The 20,932-nt window shown below is 35.4% G+C and overlaps 1 protein-coding gene across 1 annotated transcript in view; it reads left to right on the top strand.

Annotated features, from left to right (window-relative positions):
- Positions 1-20,932, top strand: part of LOC145278276 (salivary peroxidase/catechol oxidase-like) — a 45,364-nt gene that overhangs the window by 21,597 nt on the left and 2,835 nt on the right. Inside the window, exons 7-12 of the mRNA XM_080130569.1 lie at positions 1,707-1,822; positions 3,746-3,847; positions 8,035-8,130; positions 11,513-11,981; positions 13,181-13,393; positions 15,030-15,196. Coding sequence (XP_079986695.1) covers positions 1,707-1,822; positions 3,746-3,847; positions 8,035-8,130; positions 11,513-11,981; positions 13,181-13,393; positions 15,030-15,196 — 1,163 coding nt within the window. The remainder of the gene's footprint in view (positions 1-1,706; positions 1,823-3,745; positions 3,848-8,034; positions 8,131-11,512; positions 11,982-13,180; positions 13,394-15,029; positions 15,197-20,932) is intronic.

Genomic DNA, 20,932 nt, shown 5'->3' on the forward strand with positions numbered 1-20,932 from the left:
CTGGAGAGAACCACGGCTTGCTGTTAGGTTTTTGCTGAAATATTTTGGAGGGTATAAAGTGGGGTATGCCTACAATAGGTCTAATACTATAGAGGACATATTCTTTTTGAACATGGAACGCAGAGTTAGATCTGATATAAATATATTTTCACGCCAAACAAGGCACAGTGCCACTTTGATTTAGGGGCCTACTATTAGGGACATAAGTTTCAGGGATACTATGTAGGGAGTTGAGCAGCAAGATGTCTGTTTACATTACGATAGAACTTCTACATGTCAGTACAGGAACCCGGAAGGGAATTCCAAAACCTATCAGTTCTGGAGAAGAAAGAATTAGAGTAAAAGGTTTTCTTACATCTAGGGATCTCTACCGTGTAGGGGTGGGACTTGGCTGCTTTTCGGGTTTGTCAGGGGTATTTATGCTGAGGGGTACAAGGGTTTGCAGTTCGTCCATGCATCCATCATTAAAATACTTGTAAAACAGGCAGAGGGATGCAATATTTCGTTGGTTTGATGAAGCTCAGATGGCAGTTTAAGACCTATCAAGTTGGCGACTCTCTTTTGAATCAAGTCTAGGAGTAAGAGACTAGTAGCAGATGTACCCGCTCAAATGTGATAAATTTTTAAATTTCAACGAAATTTCTCGCGGGTGAGGTTGGTTGTGGGGTTAGTTCCTTGCTTGTGGAGTCAGAGATGGCTTCGTGTCTGGGTTTCAATCTTCCGACCGGCAGTAATCGTGTCATCCGAAAGGATGGAACACTAGTGTTTGTCGGTATAAAAAATTATTCTAACAATAACATATATACATATATATATATATATATATATATATATATGTATGTATGTATGTAGAAACATAAGTCATGTCATATGCTACTGGTACCATGTAACCCAGTACTACCTGCCTCATGGTCGGGTCACCGGCGACTTAACTGGTTGCACCACCAGACTTGTTTGGTGAGGAGGGCGGCTAGTCTCCCTGAAGGATTAAAAACAAGACCTTCCAAAAGGCGAATGAACTCTTTTTCTGGGTCAACTGCCAACTAGCACCGTGTATATTTGTGTGTGTGTGTGTATATGTGTATTGGGGTGGAGAGGGCTCCCGTAAGCCGTGGTGAAGGCAACCTTTCTAGGAGAAGCAAATCTCTGATTTAAAAAACCATAAAGCGGAAGACCATTACCCGAATTAAGCTGGTCTACAGTTTAATTTGTTGCTGGCTATCTTGCTCTTGCTTGTTACTGGATCTCAATATTTTGAACCGAGAGAGAGACTTAGCTGTCGTACAAAGCTAAGACTCTGTAACATCATATTTGTATAGATACTGCCTCAGCCATTTGGGCTCATGGATTTTAAATGTCTGAGGGAGTGGCACTCGTCTGACAAGACGTTGCAATCATCATGTAGGAACTAACCCCAGAACCAACCTCACCAGCGAGAAACATAAATCGTAAAATTGCCAACCGTTTAATGAAACAGCTGTAATGGAAAAAATCCAGGAAATAAACGAAGGTTATAAAAAAGAAAACGTGAGTCTTTGAATTTTCAACAAAATTTTGCACTATATATATATATATATATATATATATATATATATATATATATGTGTGTGTGTGTGAATGTGTGTGTGTGTGTGTGTGTGTGTGTGTGTGTGTGTGTGGATGAATTAAGTGAAATAGAACACTGAAGTATATATTTTTAATTCCAGATCTTCATGTTATCCAATTACCATTCAAGAGGATGACGAATACTTTGGTTCAATCAATCGAACATGTTTGCCTTTCCGTCGGAGTCTCCCTTCGCCAGAGATCACATGTGTTTTAGGTCAGTTAATATTCATTTTTTTTAAAATAATTCATTGCGCTTTGATAAAAATTAAAAGATCTTTGTGATAAACTCGCGATAAACAAAATACTGTGCGAGAGAATATGAACACCGTTTTGTTTTCCTTCTGAATATAAGATAAAATGAACGGGCTATTGCCCGGGCGGTTTACGAAAAATTCTGAAAGGTTCCGAACAAGTTTCGTGATTTTCTTTTCGCGCAACCCTGGCCAATTTAGTATGCCTATCAGTGTGAAACTTATTCAATAAAAACTTAATTGAACAATGAATACAATGTAAATGAACGAAAGCAATTATATAATTATTGAACACTTTTTAGGGAACTTTTAAAATTCTAATAACAAGCGCTTAAATTTAAGGTCTTTCATGTATAAAATTCATTGAATGACTATTTTTTGAATAACAGACAACAAACAAATTATTTATTATTTCTATATATTTTTTTATGATCATTTTATCATTTTTTTTTCAATCAAGATACTAATTTAGATATATATTTTTTATAGTAACTCAATTTTTCTTTATGATTTTATTATTTTTTTTTTTTTTTGTATTCGGGTTAAGGCAATTAGTTTTTCGACACCTGGCATTTCCTGTAAACTGCCTGAACGATTAAGACGGTATTAATCGGATTAGAATGTTTTGAATCGAAAGCAATGTTTAATTTCAGAAGAGTTTCCGATGGGTAGCTAATCTGTACAAGTCCTGGAGATGAAAAAAAGAGTTCGATAGGTAGCTGAACTGTATAAATCTTAAACTTTAAAAGTTTGAAAACAAAGAGCATAGATCTTTCTCGCGTGGACACGAAAAATGTGTGCAGGTGCAAGAATGCTAAAATATTCAATATTTTTATGGAGCGATTCCGGTTTCTGATTGGTTGATAATAGAACGTAGCTTCATTTGATTGGTCAGTTGCTATCACCTGTGTCTATAAGTAGTTAATTTTAATAAAATGAATATCGTTTCCGAAACGATCGTACACTCAATTTGATTTTGTTTGTTTTTCCTGTTAAAACTGATCCATAATTTGCAATTATTAATCGTTTTACTCAATATTAATATAGCTCTAGGATACATATACCAATTGATCTTATTATATATCTACATTACTGTGGACACTGTTTCTTTTAAACGTATTAATACATTTATTAATGCATTAAAATAAACTCCGCTCTTTAGACTCCGGGTCTAATTCTCTCTATAATATATATATATATATATATATATATATATATATAGAGAGAGAGAGAGAGAGAGAGAGAGAAGGAGAGAGAGATAGAGAAGGAGAGAGAGAGAGAAGTTTGAATATGTAAATATGTTTCAGCTTCCGGTCCAAGAGTAAAACCAATGTAAAATCGCCAATATTTGCGAACGGTCATTAAATGATCTGATTTTCTATGCGTAGAGGACATTTAAGGGAAATAGAAAATGTATATTGAGTTTATTTTAAACTGCATTGTAACTCTTGCTTGCCTTATTTTGTCTTTTAGTCCTCAAATTCCATGAGCTATGTTTCTGATAAAGGAGGAAGAGTTGCTGCTCTCTGTTTCGGAATCTATTACTTATTGCTGGATAGTTTTTGACATTGGCGTATTATATTTTTTAGCCCCTTGCATAAAATGACAAAACGCCTTGTCTGAAGTGATTTCTATAAAGAAAAAATGTAAAAAGATATAAAGGTTTAATACGACATCGGGTATTCGTTTCTTTTTTTTTTTTTTTTTCTTAATGAAATAGATTAAAAATATACAAATTGTCGCAGTAAATTGTCCGAAAGTTTAACCAATAGAAGATCGCCGCCATTTTCCCCCGAGAAGCGGTCAATCATATGTAACATAAGAGTTATGATTCTACCTCGTGTTACAGCTATTTTTAATATTTTTATCGTTTCGGTTTTGTACAGGTTCTCGCGAGCAACTGAATCGAGCCACCAGTTATATGGACGCTTCCCAGATCTATGGATCCGATCTGGAAACTCAACTGAAACTAAGGACAATGACTGGAGGTAGGAAAGACCAACACTTGTCAATTTTTATCAAACGTGTAATTAGTGTACGTAGATCGTTGCAATGGAGAAGGTGGAATATATTTTTAATGAGCAATGTCTGGGTTATTGTTGAACAAGATTAGACATTTATTTGTTGCGGACTATCATCCTCATTTTTTAGTATTTGTTTCACGACGTTTCGGACAACTATTCCTCTGGCCTTCGTCAGGTAGTTAACCGCGACGGGATAGAAACACCGAATTTCCTAACTGCTTCCTCAGCAATTACTGCCTTCTGTGTTTGTTGTTGTCTCACCACGTTTTGACAAACTAAGCCTCTGGTCGGCTTTGGGTGGGATTGAAACCGCTATCTTTAGACAATATTCACCTGGAACCGTAAAGATTCAAAACCGCTGTCCACTGCGCGATGGACCCCAGAAGTCGGTCAGAGGCTTAATTGGTCAAAACGTGGTGAGACGACAACAACTATGGAAGGCAGTAATTGCTGAGGATGCAGTTAGGAGATTCGGTGTTCCTATCCTGTCGCGGTTAACCATCTGACGAAGGCGAGAAGAATAGTTGCCAAAAACGTCATGAAACAACAACTAAGAAAGATTGGGACAATAATCTGCAATAAATAAATGGATAAATAATACAAATTACTCACCTCAATAAGAATTCTAATTAATTAAATAATCTTAGACATATGAGCTGATAAATTAGGTTTAAACCATGTACCATTACATTACTGTGGCATTCTGAACGTTTAAAAAAAATAAGTTCACACATGTCGTTTCTCATAATGTCATAAGGTGCATATATACGTTTTCGCCTGTGAGCGATCAAGAGATAATCGACAAAAGTCTTTTACGTACTATTTGGATTCATCTTACTACTGTTCTCATCTTGGGTGTTATTTTACAACGTTTCGGTCGATGTAACCTCCGATCTTTTTCATGTGCATATTGTCGAACTCAGGAATCTTTCTGTTGAACTCGGGAATTTGAACGAAATTTCGAACAGAATCCATTATTTACTTCCCGGGGTAGCATGCTCTTGATCCGTCATCCATGACTGGATAGAAGTGTTAAGTAATTCGCATTTGTATTTTTCGATGGCGCACATTGAGAATTGAACCTTTAACCTTCAGGAGAATATCACTTTTTACAATTAATTTTTCTAACAACTCTGACTGCTGAAATACGGGTCTTTGTAGACATTCAAAATGAGAACAGTAGTTTGAAGAATCCAAATAATACGAATAACTAATTTTCATCTAGAAAAATTCAGAAACGCCAAGTCTTTTATATATATTGCACATTTGCTGATCTTATTTCTCTAGTGAGTGATTGTCTATTTTCTGTCTAACTGGAGACGAATCTATGCATGCATGGAAACACATTTAAAGCTTGTTGGGTTTCAAAGGTTTTATTCGAAAGCGAAACTTTGTTCATGAGGGGAGAGACTACCTATGCTAGAATTAATTATTTCGTACTCGTTCTTCTACTTGAGGATTTAGAGATGCAGACGGCAGTCATAAAGGTGACATTCGTTTACATGTTCTCTACATTTTCAGACGCATGTCGCTTCTTTCGCTTCCTGACTCCAACTGACTAGAAACTCTGTTCTGTCCCGTCGAACACGTGACGTCATTTCTATGTAATATCATTCAATATCTGCATTTTTAATGCATTCTCGCTTTAATCATGCCAGCTGCAGGTGGTCTATTTCTGTATTCCGTCAGGTTATCATTGTAACATAGCGCTGACGGCTATGCACAAATACTGAACCGTGAGCGAAATGACGTCACGGTAAGGAAAAAGAAGACTATAAAAAGGAGAGAGCATGTTCGAGAAGACGATCACATTAGAAACCTGGATAGTGTTCGAGAGCACGTGCAAGAAAAGAATCACGGGAGAGTTGTCATGCGTGACGTGATAATGAGGAAATAAATGTCATTGTACAACAAAAAAAGCAAGTTGAAGTTCTTTCCTATTCTTTGTCTTCTTTGCGACTGAGACTACAATGTGTTTGGTAACTTTACATCATGACATGTACTTAATGCCACCCTCGCCGAAATTCACACTACTTAATATACTGTCTACTTACTGGTGTAGGGTTCGAATATATAACACGAAGAATCGACGTGAAACCACGTGTTAAGAACTCAATTGGATAGTACTAATAAGAACTCGAAGAATTATTAATACATAGTTGTTTCGGAAATTTGTAAAACGAAATCTTAGCGTTAGAATTATTTGTATGGCATCAGTAAACGGACAATGGACAATGAGAATCTAATAAAAACTGAGCAAAGTAATTTATTAGAAATTATATAAACAAAATGATTGATGGAAAAAAAAATGTGTACCGAAATTGAAAACAAAGTGGGAAATCTGAAACTTCAGAACCGGTTAGCGAGACTTCCTGGACGCTTGCTTTCAGACGGCTGAGATCTTAGATTTACCATGCTACATAAAAGAAAAGTGTTGGAAAAGGATAATATCGGTATTTTAAAATAAAATTAAGCCAGTTCCTTTCTGTGATAATATTTATTTTAACATCGTTACAACCGGTCTCGGACGCTATATATACGACATTTTTTTTTGTTATAGAGTTACCATTTATCAAGGCCAAAAGGACACTCGAGAATCGGCGTTAATGAGTGTCACATGGTCGGTGAGACAAACATCATTATGATCGATAAGGATTGAAATTGCATAGAAATTGATTTTTTAAAAAGACGGGTCAACAAAAACCTATTTACGAGATGCTCATCTGAGCTTCAATCTATGCGGCCTAAGTGGTGACTCCTTTGTAAAAAAAAAAATTCACTACAAACACTCGTCACAGCCACTCTCAGTAAATATTCTTATTGTGCCTAAAATTATCAGAACAGTCTATGAATAAATGTTCTTCCTGGATCTACCCATTTGTGGAACGTAATACAACTGGTCTGCTTCCTATCTAACTATAACATAGCCGTTTTGAAGTTTAACGTAAACGACATTGATTCCACATTTTATCATTCATGGTTCTTCAGATGGCATTTACCGGGATAGAATTTCTTTTAATGATATTTTTATTTATTCTACAGGTGTAGAGCGTTTGTAATTCCGTTTTTCACAAGAGGGGTCACTGCTTATAAAAACCTGAAGGCCACTCGAAGATAGTAGTTAATTAGTATCATTTGTCAGGTGAGATAACACGGGGATAATGGTGGAACTTTGAATGCGTTTGTTTATGTAAGAGTACGGCTGAACAAGAATGTGTTCATGTTAGACTTGAAAACGGCCATGTTATAGTAATCTGTGAAGCAGCCCCACGGCATTGTGTTCTACAGACAAGCAGTTCTAGGAAAGAAAATTTGCTCATGTCATTTACGTTTAGTTTTAGTCATAGATAGAGAATAAGATAAATTGTTAGTAGCTGTTGTAGCTAGATGAGTGCTTGTTGTGAATGTTCTAGGGAATGGCAAAGATAGAAGCTCAGTCGAGCACCTGCCATGAAAATGATGATAGAACAGAAATAGATTCGCTTCAATACGGCATAATCACGTTGACACAGCGGTTCTCGCTGGATCACCGAAGTTAAGCAACGTTGAACCTGGTCAGTACTAAATGGGTAACCATTTGGGACTTCCAGGTGCTGTTTGTGCTCTCTGCTTATCTCGGCATTGTTTCAAGTCGTCCTAAACTTCTTGCCACTAGAATCAAACAATGCCAAGGTGTAGTAGGAGACTACGCAGCCCTTGCTTCACAATTACACGTGCAGTGGGTATCCTTTGTTTTTCAAGACTGAACGGAGACATTAGACTCGCTACATCTCTTTTTGTGAGAAAGAGGTAGTGGGGGGGGAAGCAAACGGGAAGATTTCGAATGTGGTTTTTAACCCTGTCAAGACGGGAAAGAGTACCTTTAACAGCCTCTCTCCATGCGTGACAACATTACTTCATCTTATGGCGTATTTGGCTGTTTCATAGGTAGAGAGCTTTGTCAGGAGTAAAATGATTCAACATTTTTTATCAACGATATTGTCGACCGATCTAATGCAAGTCTTCTATTTCAGGCCAATAATGTTCTTTGCTTTATGACATCTCTATCAAGAAAACTTATCACGCCATGCATCTTTTTGAATGATATGCTTAGTTTTGGTAACACAAACGCAATATCTCCATTATAACATGATTTTAATGTATTATTGAAGGTTTAATGAGGACAACGTCGACAGACTGCAATGATCTTTTGCCACAGACTGAAACTTACTGTTCATCAACCAACGGGAATCTTTGCTTCTTGGCAGGTAAGTTCTGAATATTTTCAAACCCACATTAAACAACCCATATTTTAACTTTCTCGAGGTCCTGGATATGACCTAAAACTATATCCGATGGTGAGGCCCCAGCTTGCAGATCTTAGGGAGTGTGGAGCCACCATTTAATTGCCATTGCTCCCAGGTGTACTCTGACCCGGAGTGGTAGTACCTGTTAGGGTCCCAACTATGGGTTAAATAGAATACGACTTAAAAAACAAATATACTATATTAAAAAATCGTTCTTTAAAATCACCAGATTCGGCATTAAATAACCTGAAAAGGGTTGATATGCCGTAAAACAAAACAACCTGAACCTGAACCTGTTTCCTGTTTTGAAGTCCATTACACGTCACAGGAAGTAGACGGTGTTAATTTTCTTTTTTTTTATTATTCGGACTACTATTCTTATATTGGCTGCTATTCTAACAAGGTTTCGGCTAATGTAACTTTCTATCTTTTTTAAGTGTATCTTGTCGAACTCGAACTTGTACAGAATTTCGACCTGAACCCTTTATTTAATCCTGTAAGTGATGTATTATTAGTGTTACCCGGACTGAGGATTGACCCTTCAACCTTCAGAAGAGTGCAACTTACAATTGAACTTTAAAAATATTTTATCCATTACGCCACGGGTCTTTCGGACTCCTGAGTTCGACAGTAAAATCGAGCAACCTCGTACATTAACTTTCTCGAACATTTTCCTGTTTTGAAGTCCGTTACACGTCACAGGAAGTAGGCGGTGTTAATTAGTTTTACAACCGCTTACGGTTTATGTTCTACTCTTTTTTGTTGTTGTTTGCATCATTTAATTTTAGCTTCCTTATTATATTTAAAACAATATTTTAATACAAATATTATTTTAAATATAATAAGGAAGAGTTTGTAATTTTTATTTTTTAAAGAAATATATTTATTTACATATTTTTAAAGACACTTTTTCAGAGAAATAATGAATGATAAAAAATCAGTTTACGAATATTAATAATTTTGATTTCAAAAACCAATCGTAATTTAGATTTCATTAAACTTATTTTGTTATTTTACTGCTTTCTGCCTGGAACATGCTTCCACAAACTAAGAAAAAAAATTGACAGATTCTTTAATCAATATTATTTTGCAAACTTCGAAGGTGGTAAGTTGTTGGTGCAAGATTCGAATAATGTGGTAGGTAATATACAACTTCCTTGAAATGCACAAGCCTAAAAAGGTATTGTATCACACACCATATTCCTTGTATAATTTCTTGGATTTTTTAATCGTTTTGCCTGAACTGGTTGGAAGATGAAATTCCATAAAATATAAAACACATCTGGATTTTTTTATTACATAGGAAAAAGGTTTTGGGCACGAAATAAACTTTGAGCGTTTTATGCAAAGGAAACCATGTAATTTGGATTATTCGGACTACTATTCTTTATATTGACTGTTATTCTCGCAAAGTTTCGGCCAATGTAACTTCCGGCCTTCTTCAGGTGTATATTGACGAACACAAACGTGTACAGAATTTCGAAATGAACCTTTTATTTAATCCTGTAAGTGGTGTATTATTAGTGTCACCCGGACTGAGGATTGAATCTCCAACCTTCAGAAGAGTGTAACTTACACCTGAATTTAAAAAATACTTTATCCATTACGCCACGAATATTTTGGACTTCCGAGTTTGACAGAAAAAATTCCCAAGTTTGACAGAAAGATCCCGAGTTCGACAAGATACACCTGAAGAAAAGTAATAACGTTGCGGGAGAGATGTATTTTGTGTTTCTGTCTCATTATTAATATTAATGCGTGTGTCTCTTATTTAATGTCTATGCATATGTGCACCGCCGTAATCGTCTGTCATGTATGCTTACATGTGTCTATGGATGTGGTCGTGTCACCTCTAGTGTGTGTGTATATGTATTGTGATAAAAGTCACCATGCCTTTTTTTTCTGTTCCTTTTTTCTTCGCTGGGAATGCACGTTACTCTTTGATGCTGCGCTTCAGTAGATATCTAACTCCTGATGCAATTCTCTACCTATATAGAAGTCAGGTACGGCCAATGATGAAGTGATGTTACCACATCTGGGCAGCAGCTGCTAGAAGCAGCTTCTCCTGCCTTGACAATTCAAAATAGACTTTGTAGCTTAGTGGGGGAAGCCCTTTTCTCTTCCCTGCAACCTCTTTCCCACAGAAGAGACGTTGCGAGTCTATCTCTGCTTTATCGTTATTTTCATGGAAAGCGCTCGTCTGAGCTTCAATCTACGGTCCTCTCTCGCCAAACTTTCACGAAAAATACTCGTCTAGCCAAAACCACTATCAATAATTTCCCACTATCTTAAACCTAAATGTAGATTCCACAAAGCTTATTTCTTAGAACTTCACGCCTGTGGAACACTCTTCCGTTTGCCTGCTTTCCAGCTGACTGCAATCTGATTGTCTTCAAGTCCAACGTAAACAAGTTCTTGATGAACCGTCCCCCTAAGTAATCCACTTCACAAAATTTTCACTACTTATTTTTATTACGCTATAATCACATTGACTAATGTATACCCATTAACCCTTATCCTCGAGTGGCCTCCAGGCCTTAATAAGTGGTGATTCCTGTGTAAAAACAAAAAGAACATCTGACGACAAAACATAACACCGATGTTTTGGCATGCCTTTTTTTATTTGTCTAAAGAGTGTACGGGGGGAAACATCGCATTGTCGACCACTCAAACTTTCTTTGGTTTCTTCCTTTTCCGACCTATTCTGAGTCGTCCGACGTCGGAAGGCAAACTCCCACGTCTGTCTCGCCCAAAATCAGAAGGCAGACATTTTGCATGCGAAGGAAAAGATATCTTTTCTCTCTTTTTTTTTATTCTTCTAACATCTTTTTTTTTTTCTGGGTTTTTTTGTTTTTCTTTTACACGAACTCAATCACCTCGTTTGTTATCGCTAACCCTAGCGACCGCATTATACATACGTCAACCTTAACCTCTTCAACTGTTTTTTGCACTAACTAACTTGCCAGCAACTCACCATTTCCAACATGCCGGCGTAATCAGGGATATATTATATATAAGAAGGTCGGGGTTATATCGACCGACAGATTATGAAAATAACACTGAATATGATAGCAGTAATCCGAATAATCCAAATAATCCGAATTATCAATAAGGTTGTGACAACAGAATATTCTTTTCATTATTTTGACTCTTGAACATATATCAGTTAATATCTTATATGTTTTTAAATAGACTGGTGTGGTTCTATGTTGATTAACGGTGTTTAACTGTGTCGAATATATACTCGAGTCAAAACAATGAAAAGAATATGCTGTTGTCACAGCCCTAATTACCAACAATAATCTGAAATATTCAAAAAGAGAATAAAATTATTGTTTTACAGGAGACAGTCGGGTAAATATCCATCCTTTGATAACGGCCCAGCATACCCTTTTCGTCCGTGAACATAACCGCCTTGCCAATCTTCTGGGTGCCACTTACCCTGACTGGTGTGACGAGACGCTTTTCCAAGAAGCTCGCCGGTTTCTCATCGCTGAAATACAACATATCACAAACAACGAGTACCTTCCCTTAATCATCGGTTCAGATTTGATGGAAGCGTACAACCTGATGCCTCTTCAGAACGGCTATTCCGAGTACCTGGCTAGCATCTACCCAGCCACCCGTAACAGCTTTGCTTCCGCTGCGTTTCTCTTTGGGTATTCGGGTGTTCTAAGTAAAGTTTCATTTAACGGAACTTCTGTACCCTTCGCTTCACTTTTTTACAACCCGGATGTTTTCTATAATTTTACGGATGCACCAACCGTTCTGTATGAAGGACTTACGGTTGATTTGCAACAAGATATTGACAGGTAAGCGACATCAGATTCAAGATAAAAATTTAAACATTTGTATTATTCTGACTAATTTATTTTAGTTGTTACGTTTACAATTCTTCCACACAGTTAACTTGCGACATTTGGATGCATCTCGTCGAATTTGGAAACGTAAACGAAATTTCAAACTTAACATTTATTTCATTCACGGGGTAGATTGTTCTTATTCCCTCAACGATGACCAAGTAGAAGCGTTCATTTGTCATGCTTAACTAATATCGCTTTTAGTAAAGATTAAAATTTTTAACATCTAAAAAGACTTTCACTTAGAACTCATTGATAGCAAGAGCCAGTACCTTGCCACATCTGGGCAGAAGCTGCTCGGTGCTCCCTATCCAGCCTTGCTAGAGTTCAAAATCGGCTTCCAAAGTGATGCCTTTTTACGTTCTCTGCAACCTCTTTCCCACAAATGAAACGTTGCGAGCCTATATCTGCTCTATCGTTATTTTCACTTACAAACTTTCACAAAAGCACTCGACTAGCTACAACCACTATACGCGATTTCCCAATTCGCTAATTGTGCCTAAATCTAAACGCAGATTAAACGTTGCGAGCCTATATCTGCTCTCTCGTTATTTTCATTTACAAACCTTCACAAAAGCACTCAACTAGCTACAACCACTATACGTGATTTCCCAATTCGCTAACTGTGTCTAAATCTAAGCGCAGATTCCATGAACAAAGATTCTTTCCCATAACTACCCGCCTGTAGAACTCTTTCCTGCTGGTCTGCTTCCCGATTGAACACAACATAGTAGCCTTCAAATCCAATGTAAACAAATACTTGTTGAGTCAATCGCCATAAATAATCGAATTCTACCCAATTTACATTATTAACGATTACTACACTACCACCTTACATTCATTAACCTTTATCCTCGAGTGGCCTTCAGGCCTTGATAAGTGGTGACTCCCAAGTAAAAAATATAAAAAATTACCGATATCATTAATCGTCACGCAGAATTATGGGAGTCTTTAATAAAAAATATTTAGAAGAGTAGAAAGTGCCTTTGAGTTAATTCTCGCTTTCCTTAAATTGTCCTATGCTTCTTATATTCAATTGCTGATGTTCCTGACAAAGGGAAATAATTGCTGTTTTCACTACAGATATTATATTAGCATATTCAATTTTTATGTGTTGTGATATTTTTTATTATTTTTCGATATCTGAACAGGTTAATGACTGAAGAATTAACGAATAAATTAAGTGAAACAGAACCTGGCAATGGTTGGGATTTGGCCGCTGTTAATATCCAGAGTGGACGGGACAATGGATTACCCACTTACAACATGTGGCGACGTTGGTGCGGTCTGCAAGTGGCCGATAACTTTTCATGTTTAACTGACCACGAAGAGGAAGATCAAGCCATTTTACAGGAAATCTACGAGTAAGTATAGCTCCGATATCTCTGTCTTTTCACTCACGCTCAATCACACAAAAAAAAAACACATATACAGGGTGGTCGCTAGAAAAGCGGGAAATTTGTCAGACAACGATTTATATTTACAAAGAATATTTTAATAATAATAATAAAAATAATAATAAGAAGAAGAATGATAATAATAATAAGAAGAAGAAGAAGGAGAAGAAGAAGAAGAAGAAGCAATATGTAATGAAATCAATAAGCAGATTGCACACCCATTCGACAACAAAAGAACCAATCAAAAATAGCTATCACGCATTTTATTCATGATCTAAACTGACCTTCAAATTTCCTGCTTTTCTAGTGACCACCCTGTATATAATTACACGTATCTTATAAAGAAATATAACATAATTTATATATTTTCAAGATTTAATCTAACTATACCACTAGACCTGCGTAGAGATAGATAGTAAGGTATGAAAATACATCCATGACAATTAAGCTATACATAGTCGTTTGCGTTTCATCTCTTTGAATACTAACATCTATTTTTTTCGTTAGGAAATAGAACAAAGACAACAAGTATATTTTAAAATACTGAACTGGTATTTTATTTATTCGGATCAATCATTCTGAGGAACTCTTTTGAATAAAGAGGAAACGTGAAGAATATATAATTTTGGTTTGTTCCTTTTCCATCTCTCTGTTACGTTGGAATATTATTTTTTATTATAGTCATTATATATATATATATATATATATATATATATATATATATATGAACAAATGATTAATAAAACATGTTAAAAGACATGTTTTATTAATCATTTGTTCATATTATAAGCTCTATTTCCTTTTCGGTTTTATTGAGCTTTTACATCTGGGTGAGATTACTTTACTTGTAAATATTAACTCTTTAATATTTATAATATATTTTAAGTTTACCATTTTGATTACCTTGGTAAACTTATGGTAATGTTTATTTATATATATATATATATATATATATATATATATATGAAAATATATACGGCAATTAAGCTACACAGAATATTCCACGTTTTATCCTCGTGAGAATTCGTTAGGCTTATGGAAGAGTTATGGTTATCGCGTATTTTTATTTATAAACACATGGTATCGAAGTTGCTAGTTAGACAATCAGCTTCTTAGTTGTAATTACGTCCATCCTAATCAGCCAATTGTCGATCACTTACAGGACAAAGGTACAGTTGACCTCAGTTTATATATATATATATATATATATATATATATATATATATATATATATATATATATATGGAGAGAGAGGGGGAGGAGAGAGGCCCTATACCATCTAATATCTGCTATCCGAGCTACTATTAAGGTAGAATCATTAAATAATAAAAATCAATTTCTTTGAAAAATGGCGTTTAGAGTCATATTCTAGGAAGAATTTTCAATATGAAAATTAAAATATATTATTTTTATATTGAATTTGATCCATAGTCGTTAGAGAAAACAAAATTTACCGAACTACGATTTTGCGTTCCTTATTACATTCATCATTTATTGTTTTTTTGTTGTTTTATTTAATAAAACTGACTCATTTTTTACAGCTTCTTCTATGCAATCCAATGTTTTTCGCCATCTCTCAATTTTCTGTATCGTTTAATTCCAGATGTGTCGAAGATATTGACCTTTGGGTGGGAGGAATTTCTGAGATTCACGTTGCTAGTGGGAGTGTTGGTCCCACATTTGCTTGCATTATCGCTCGACAATTCCAAGCTTTAAAATTCGGCGATCGATTTTGGTATGAGAGTTCAGGAACCCATCAGCTGCCGTTAGGTATATGCTTTTCTCATCTATATATATATATATGTATATATTTTTTTTTTTAGCTCGAGATTTATCTACAGGCATATTGTGTATAAATAAGTATATATGTATACAAACCTATAGAACATTTAAGAGATTCTTAAAGTAGCGTTGTCAATTGAAAGATATATATATATATATATATATATATATATATATATATATATATATATATATGTAAAGGGTGGCCCATTATAAAATAAGCCTGATCTCTCTAATATTTCTCTAATCAATTTATTTTTTTCAGATTAAGCTTCCTAATTTCTTAAAATCAACATTCATAATTTTTCTTAAGTATGGTGTTTTTGCTGCAGCAGAGAATAGTGCCTGTGAAATACCCAGAGATAAAAGCACCAGCAAAACGTACCGTTCAGAGTTTGGTAGAGAAATAGCCCGAAACAGGCTCTCGCGAAAACATGAAGAAGCAAACATCTAAATTATATGAGAGGCCAGAAGTTGTCAGTGATATCCAACAGCGGATTTTAAGAAGTCCACTAAAGTCAATTAGGAGACTCTCCCAGCAAGTCGGTTTATCACGAACTACTACGGAAATTGTTCTCTATTAGCACTTAGGACTTTATTTAAGTAGTATACTTAATATATACTATTACTGCAAGCTTGCCTATATTAAAAATTCGTGCTTCCTGGCTAGCCAATCAAACCATCTAATATAGTTAGCCTTATTTTTCAATTACATTCGAAATATAATACAGTGCCATTAGCAAAGAAAAAGTTACCTATGAAAAGGAACCTCCTAAAGTAAAAACTTGAATAATTATCTAAACTCGAATGTAAATTAATATTAAGCCGACTTTACAAATAGATAAAAGATAATTATTGGATTTTAATTAATTATAAGGTGAAACTCCAATGATTAAAACTCGATAGATAATGACAAACTTCCACCCATTAATATAGGAGGGGAGATTATCATCAAAAGTGTCCTGAATTGTTAACTTAGCACCGGACTTACTACTTAGATATAAATAAGTCACTTGTACCCATTCCCCTCCTCCCCCCTTTTTTTTAATGGAGAGTAGATAATACAGTGGATGTGTTATCGGCAGCTCCAGTAACTTTCGCTTCTCCTTTTTTGTCCCCAGTCCTCATTCAATGAGTGATTTTTCTGACAAAGGGTGAAGAAAAAGCTGCTTAAATGTCAGTATTACTTGGTAACCAGTAGTCTGAGATGTCGGAAATTGTTTTGTCTCTGTCTGTCCTTGTGGCCATGTCACTAGTAAGGGTGCTGGAGGTAAATGTTTTTTCTGGGCTGACGTTATCCGCCTGATAGTCAGGGACCCGAACCTTGGATTAATCACTAAGGAGGCTGTCCTATCAGCAGGCGCAAAGTACTGGTACTGCTGTATTGCCATTTCGTGAGTGGATCTGGACCATGCAGTAGTCTCTGGTGGGGCCTCTCGATGCCATACTAGTGGGTAATTGTTACGGTTTTACCTTTTCGTGTGCTACAAAAAAAAATTTTCCTGTCTTTTTCTCTCTTACTTTCCCTCTCTGTACTGCTCTAACCAAGTATGCCGACCTATTCCACAAATCCCAAAACCTCAACATGAAATATCTCCAGAATTAAAACTCGAATAAATCTAGAACCCCATCTTCCAACGTAGACCCCTACGACCAGGTCTCCTTCTCCAACATCGGGGGTCTACGTTCCAACCTTCCAGAGGTTGAACCCCAATTACAGGAGACGAAACCGAACATATTATTTCTAAGTGAAACGGGAATAGGACCGACCACTTCCCTAGATGAGTTCATAATTAACGGATACTCTAACTTAACAGCTAAATCTGACCCCCAAGATCGCCATGGGCATGGAATATGTGCCTACATTAAGGATGGCTTCCCGTATGGCAGGGATATCTCTAGAGAAGATCCTAATTTACCCTATATGTGCTTCCGGGTTGCACTTGCTAACACCATTGCATTTATATTTGCCCTCTATCGGCCCCCACAACAGCGGAGTTACTATCTTTAAGAGCATATCTGAGAAAATAGACCACATACTGTCTGCACATCCCTCGGCTAACATCCACATCTGTGGTGACTTCAACGTCCATAACGTGGAATGGCTGACCCATTCAAATAAAACAGACGATGAGGGGAGGTTTTGTCATGATTTTGCCATTGCTTATGACCTCACTCAGATTGTTCGCGAACCCACCCGTGTGCCCGATAAACCGGTCAATATGCAAGCCTCCTAGACCTTTTTTTATCTCAACTTCCCCTGAGCTATGTTCATGTTCCGTTCATTCTCCTCTAGGATCCTCCGACCACTCCGTCGTATGAGTTAAGATAAAAACGAAATGTAATAAGTCCCCAGACGTACCCCTCCACCGTACTGTATACCGATACTCTATGGCTGACTGGGATAGCTTCCGTACATTCATATCTGATTTACCTCTGCACTCCATGTCCTCTATAGTATCAGATCTGACAGAATGGTTAATTGTAGGCATAGACCAATTCATACATTCTAAAAAATTCCAACAAAACCTAACAGCCAGCCATGGTTCTCCCCAGAATGTGCTGTTGCTATCGCACACAGAACTCACTTTTTCCATAGCTACCAACGTAATAGATGCACTGAGACTAAAGCTGCTTTCAGGACTGCCAGCAACCACTGTAAAAGAGTAATAAAAAATGTTAGAGAGCTATATGCCCAGTCTGTTAAATTCAAAGTAGCTGATCAGCGGCTTGGTTCCCACCAGTTTTGGCAAATAACAAATAGGATCCTGAACAGAAGTGTGCGTTCTATCCCAACCATTATCAATGGACCAGAGGTCATCTCGTCAGCGTCAGACAAGGCCAAACTATTTGCAAAGAACTTTGCAGCTAATTCTACCCTATGCGATGAAGGCCATCAACTCCCCATATTTCCTCCTATAACACAGAACAAGCTAGGTAACATACAAATATCCGTGCATGAGGTCGCCAGGCTAATAAAGAACCTAGATTCCAGTAAAGCAACTGGCCCTGACGGCATTCCAATTATAGCGTTAAAAAAGCTTAAACCAGAACTTGCTCCCATACTTACGAAACTATTTAAGCGCTGCCTTAAGGAGAAGTGCTTTCCGACTCCCTGGAAGACCTCATCAGTTTGTCCTGTATTTAAGAATTCAGGTGATAAGTCATCCCCCTCTCAGTACAGGCCAATAAGTCTCCTGTGTGTTATGATGTCTTCAAGTCCAACGTTAACAAATTCCTAATGAACCGCCCCCTTAAGTAAACACTTCATCAAATCTCCACACTAACGTAATGCACTTGCAATAACCCTTATCCTTGAGTGGCTTCCGGGCCTTCATAAGTGGTGATCACTGTGTAAAAAAAAAAAATGTCAGCGTATACTGAAATCTTTGAGCATGAGAGAGCATACAGAATTACATGTGTTCAGGAGCTGAATTTGTCTGACACAGATATACGTCTTCAGTATTGCAGGTGGTTGCTAAGTATGGTTGAAAAATTTATTATAAAAGAGATAGAGCTACATTTAATTGGGTCATTCTTTTTATATATATATATATATATATATATATATGCATATATATATATATATACGTATATAGAATGACCCAATTAAAATTTTAATGGGATCATCCTATATATATATATATATATATATATATATATACATATATATATATGTATATATACAGAATGACCCAATTAAAATATTAATTGGATCATACTATATATATATATATATATATATATATATATATATATATATATATATATATATATATATATATATACATTGGATGATCCAATTAAAAGTAGCCCTACCTCTCTTATATTTCTCTAATCAATTTTTCAACCATACTTAGCAACCACCTATAACAGTATAGATACATATATATATATATATATATATATATATATATATATATAGATAGATAGATAGATAGATAGATATACTATTTTTATTTTAATAGACATATATTACATAAAAATATTATATTATGCTGTTTTTTATTGAGTACTCTTAATAACCTCGTTTTAATTCATGAGTTTCTCTCTTGAATACCTTTAACTTGGTATATATATATATATATATATATATATATATATATATATATATATATATATATATATATATATATATATATAGGGGGGATTAAGTGTGTGTGATTGATTAAATATTATAGAAAATTAATGTCTAAATACTGACCAATGTAACCGTCATAATCACTTCTTTGTCAAATACTATTTTATTCGCGACGAATTGTTATTCGGGAATTGTTATCTCTAAAGACTATTTATAAAAATGATTTTTCCCATGATAGCAAACTACTACTATTGCTACTATTAGAGGTAATTTAAGATATTATTACTATAATGTATATTATCACTATAACCGATATTTATGTTGTTGATATTTATAATAGGGTACTGCGACTAGTTCTATGGAATCTTCTATTCACACCATTGGCTATCGTCTATCAGCATAGGACAGAAGAAAATTTCAAAGAAAAGAAAAGAATGGCGCATGGTCACATAAAGTCGAAAATATTTTGTAAAAAAGCTGCAACATATGATATGTAATTGAAGGCATATTTGATTTTCAATAACATATCACACGTTCAGCTTTATGAGATCATGACCAATTCTTTTTCGTTTCTTTTTAAATTCAAAAAAATCCAATTTTTCTCATGAGTCAATGCGGGAAAAAAATAGTAATTACATAAAAAATAATCTATTGTTTCTGCGGTATTTAGATGCTGTAAAAAGTTTGAAAATTTTGACATGTTGTAAGAAATAAATAGTAAGATAAATATAACCTTGGAATTTGAAATATAGTGTTTTCACACACACAAACACACGCACACACACGCGCACACACACACACACACACATATACATACATATATATATATATATATATATATATATATATATATATATATATATATATATATACATACGAAGGGTGTTCCAAAAGCAATACCTCCATTTTTTATTCCGCCTACATGGACGAGGAGGGATTTCAAATTTTATTGTTATGATGACTGAACTTATGCATTAATGATCTGAAAGTTTGATCTCCCTGTTGCAGATATTGACGGTGTGAGACTCAAGGAATCAATCCCTGTTATGTACGTACGTTAGAAGCAGAGATACGTCATTGGATTCTTTATGCAGAAAAAAAAACCCGAATCAATATTCACTGGCGCATGTTTTACGTTCACGAAGCCACAAAGATGTGCATGACAAAGCGCACTTCAGGTTTTACGACAGAGGCATTAAAATGAGGCTGGCAAAAGTGCATTGAAAATGGTGGTTGCTATGTAGAAAAACAAATTCTAGAGCACAAAAGAAAGATCGCCTGTCTCGTCATCGTAGCGCTTTTTTAGTATTTGTTTAAAAAAAATAGGAATAATTCTCGTTTATAAAGATTAACTTCTTGAATGCTTCGAATAAATAGTTCTGTTAATATATATAGAGATTCATTAATAAAGATTGAAAACAAGTTCTATTTTATTATTGACTAGCGGGTGTGGCAGGATATTTTAATTTATACAGATTTCGTGTTTATTATTACAAAGCCAATTTTAAGTTGGATGTCATATTTTACCTATTATAAAAATATAGAATAAGAAAATAAACTGTTTTAGAACACACTTCTAGATGCGAGAAAAGAATTGGTTTTCTATGTTTCTTATTAATTTCGGACTTAAAAATCTCCCCACA

The sequence above is a fragment of the Euprymna scolopes genome, chromosome 6 (genome assembly GCF_053919585.1).
Source record: "Euprymna scolopes isolate OS-2025 chromosome 6, ASM5391958v1, whole genome shotgun sequence".
Lineage (NCBI taxonomy): Eukaryota > Metazoa > Mollusca > Cephalopoda > Sepiida > Sepiolidae > Euprymna > Euprymna scolopes.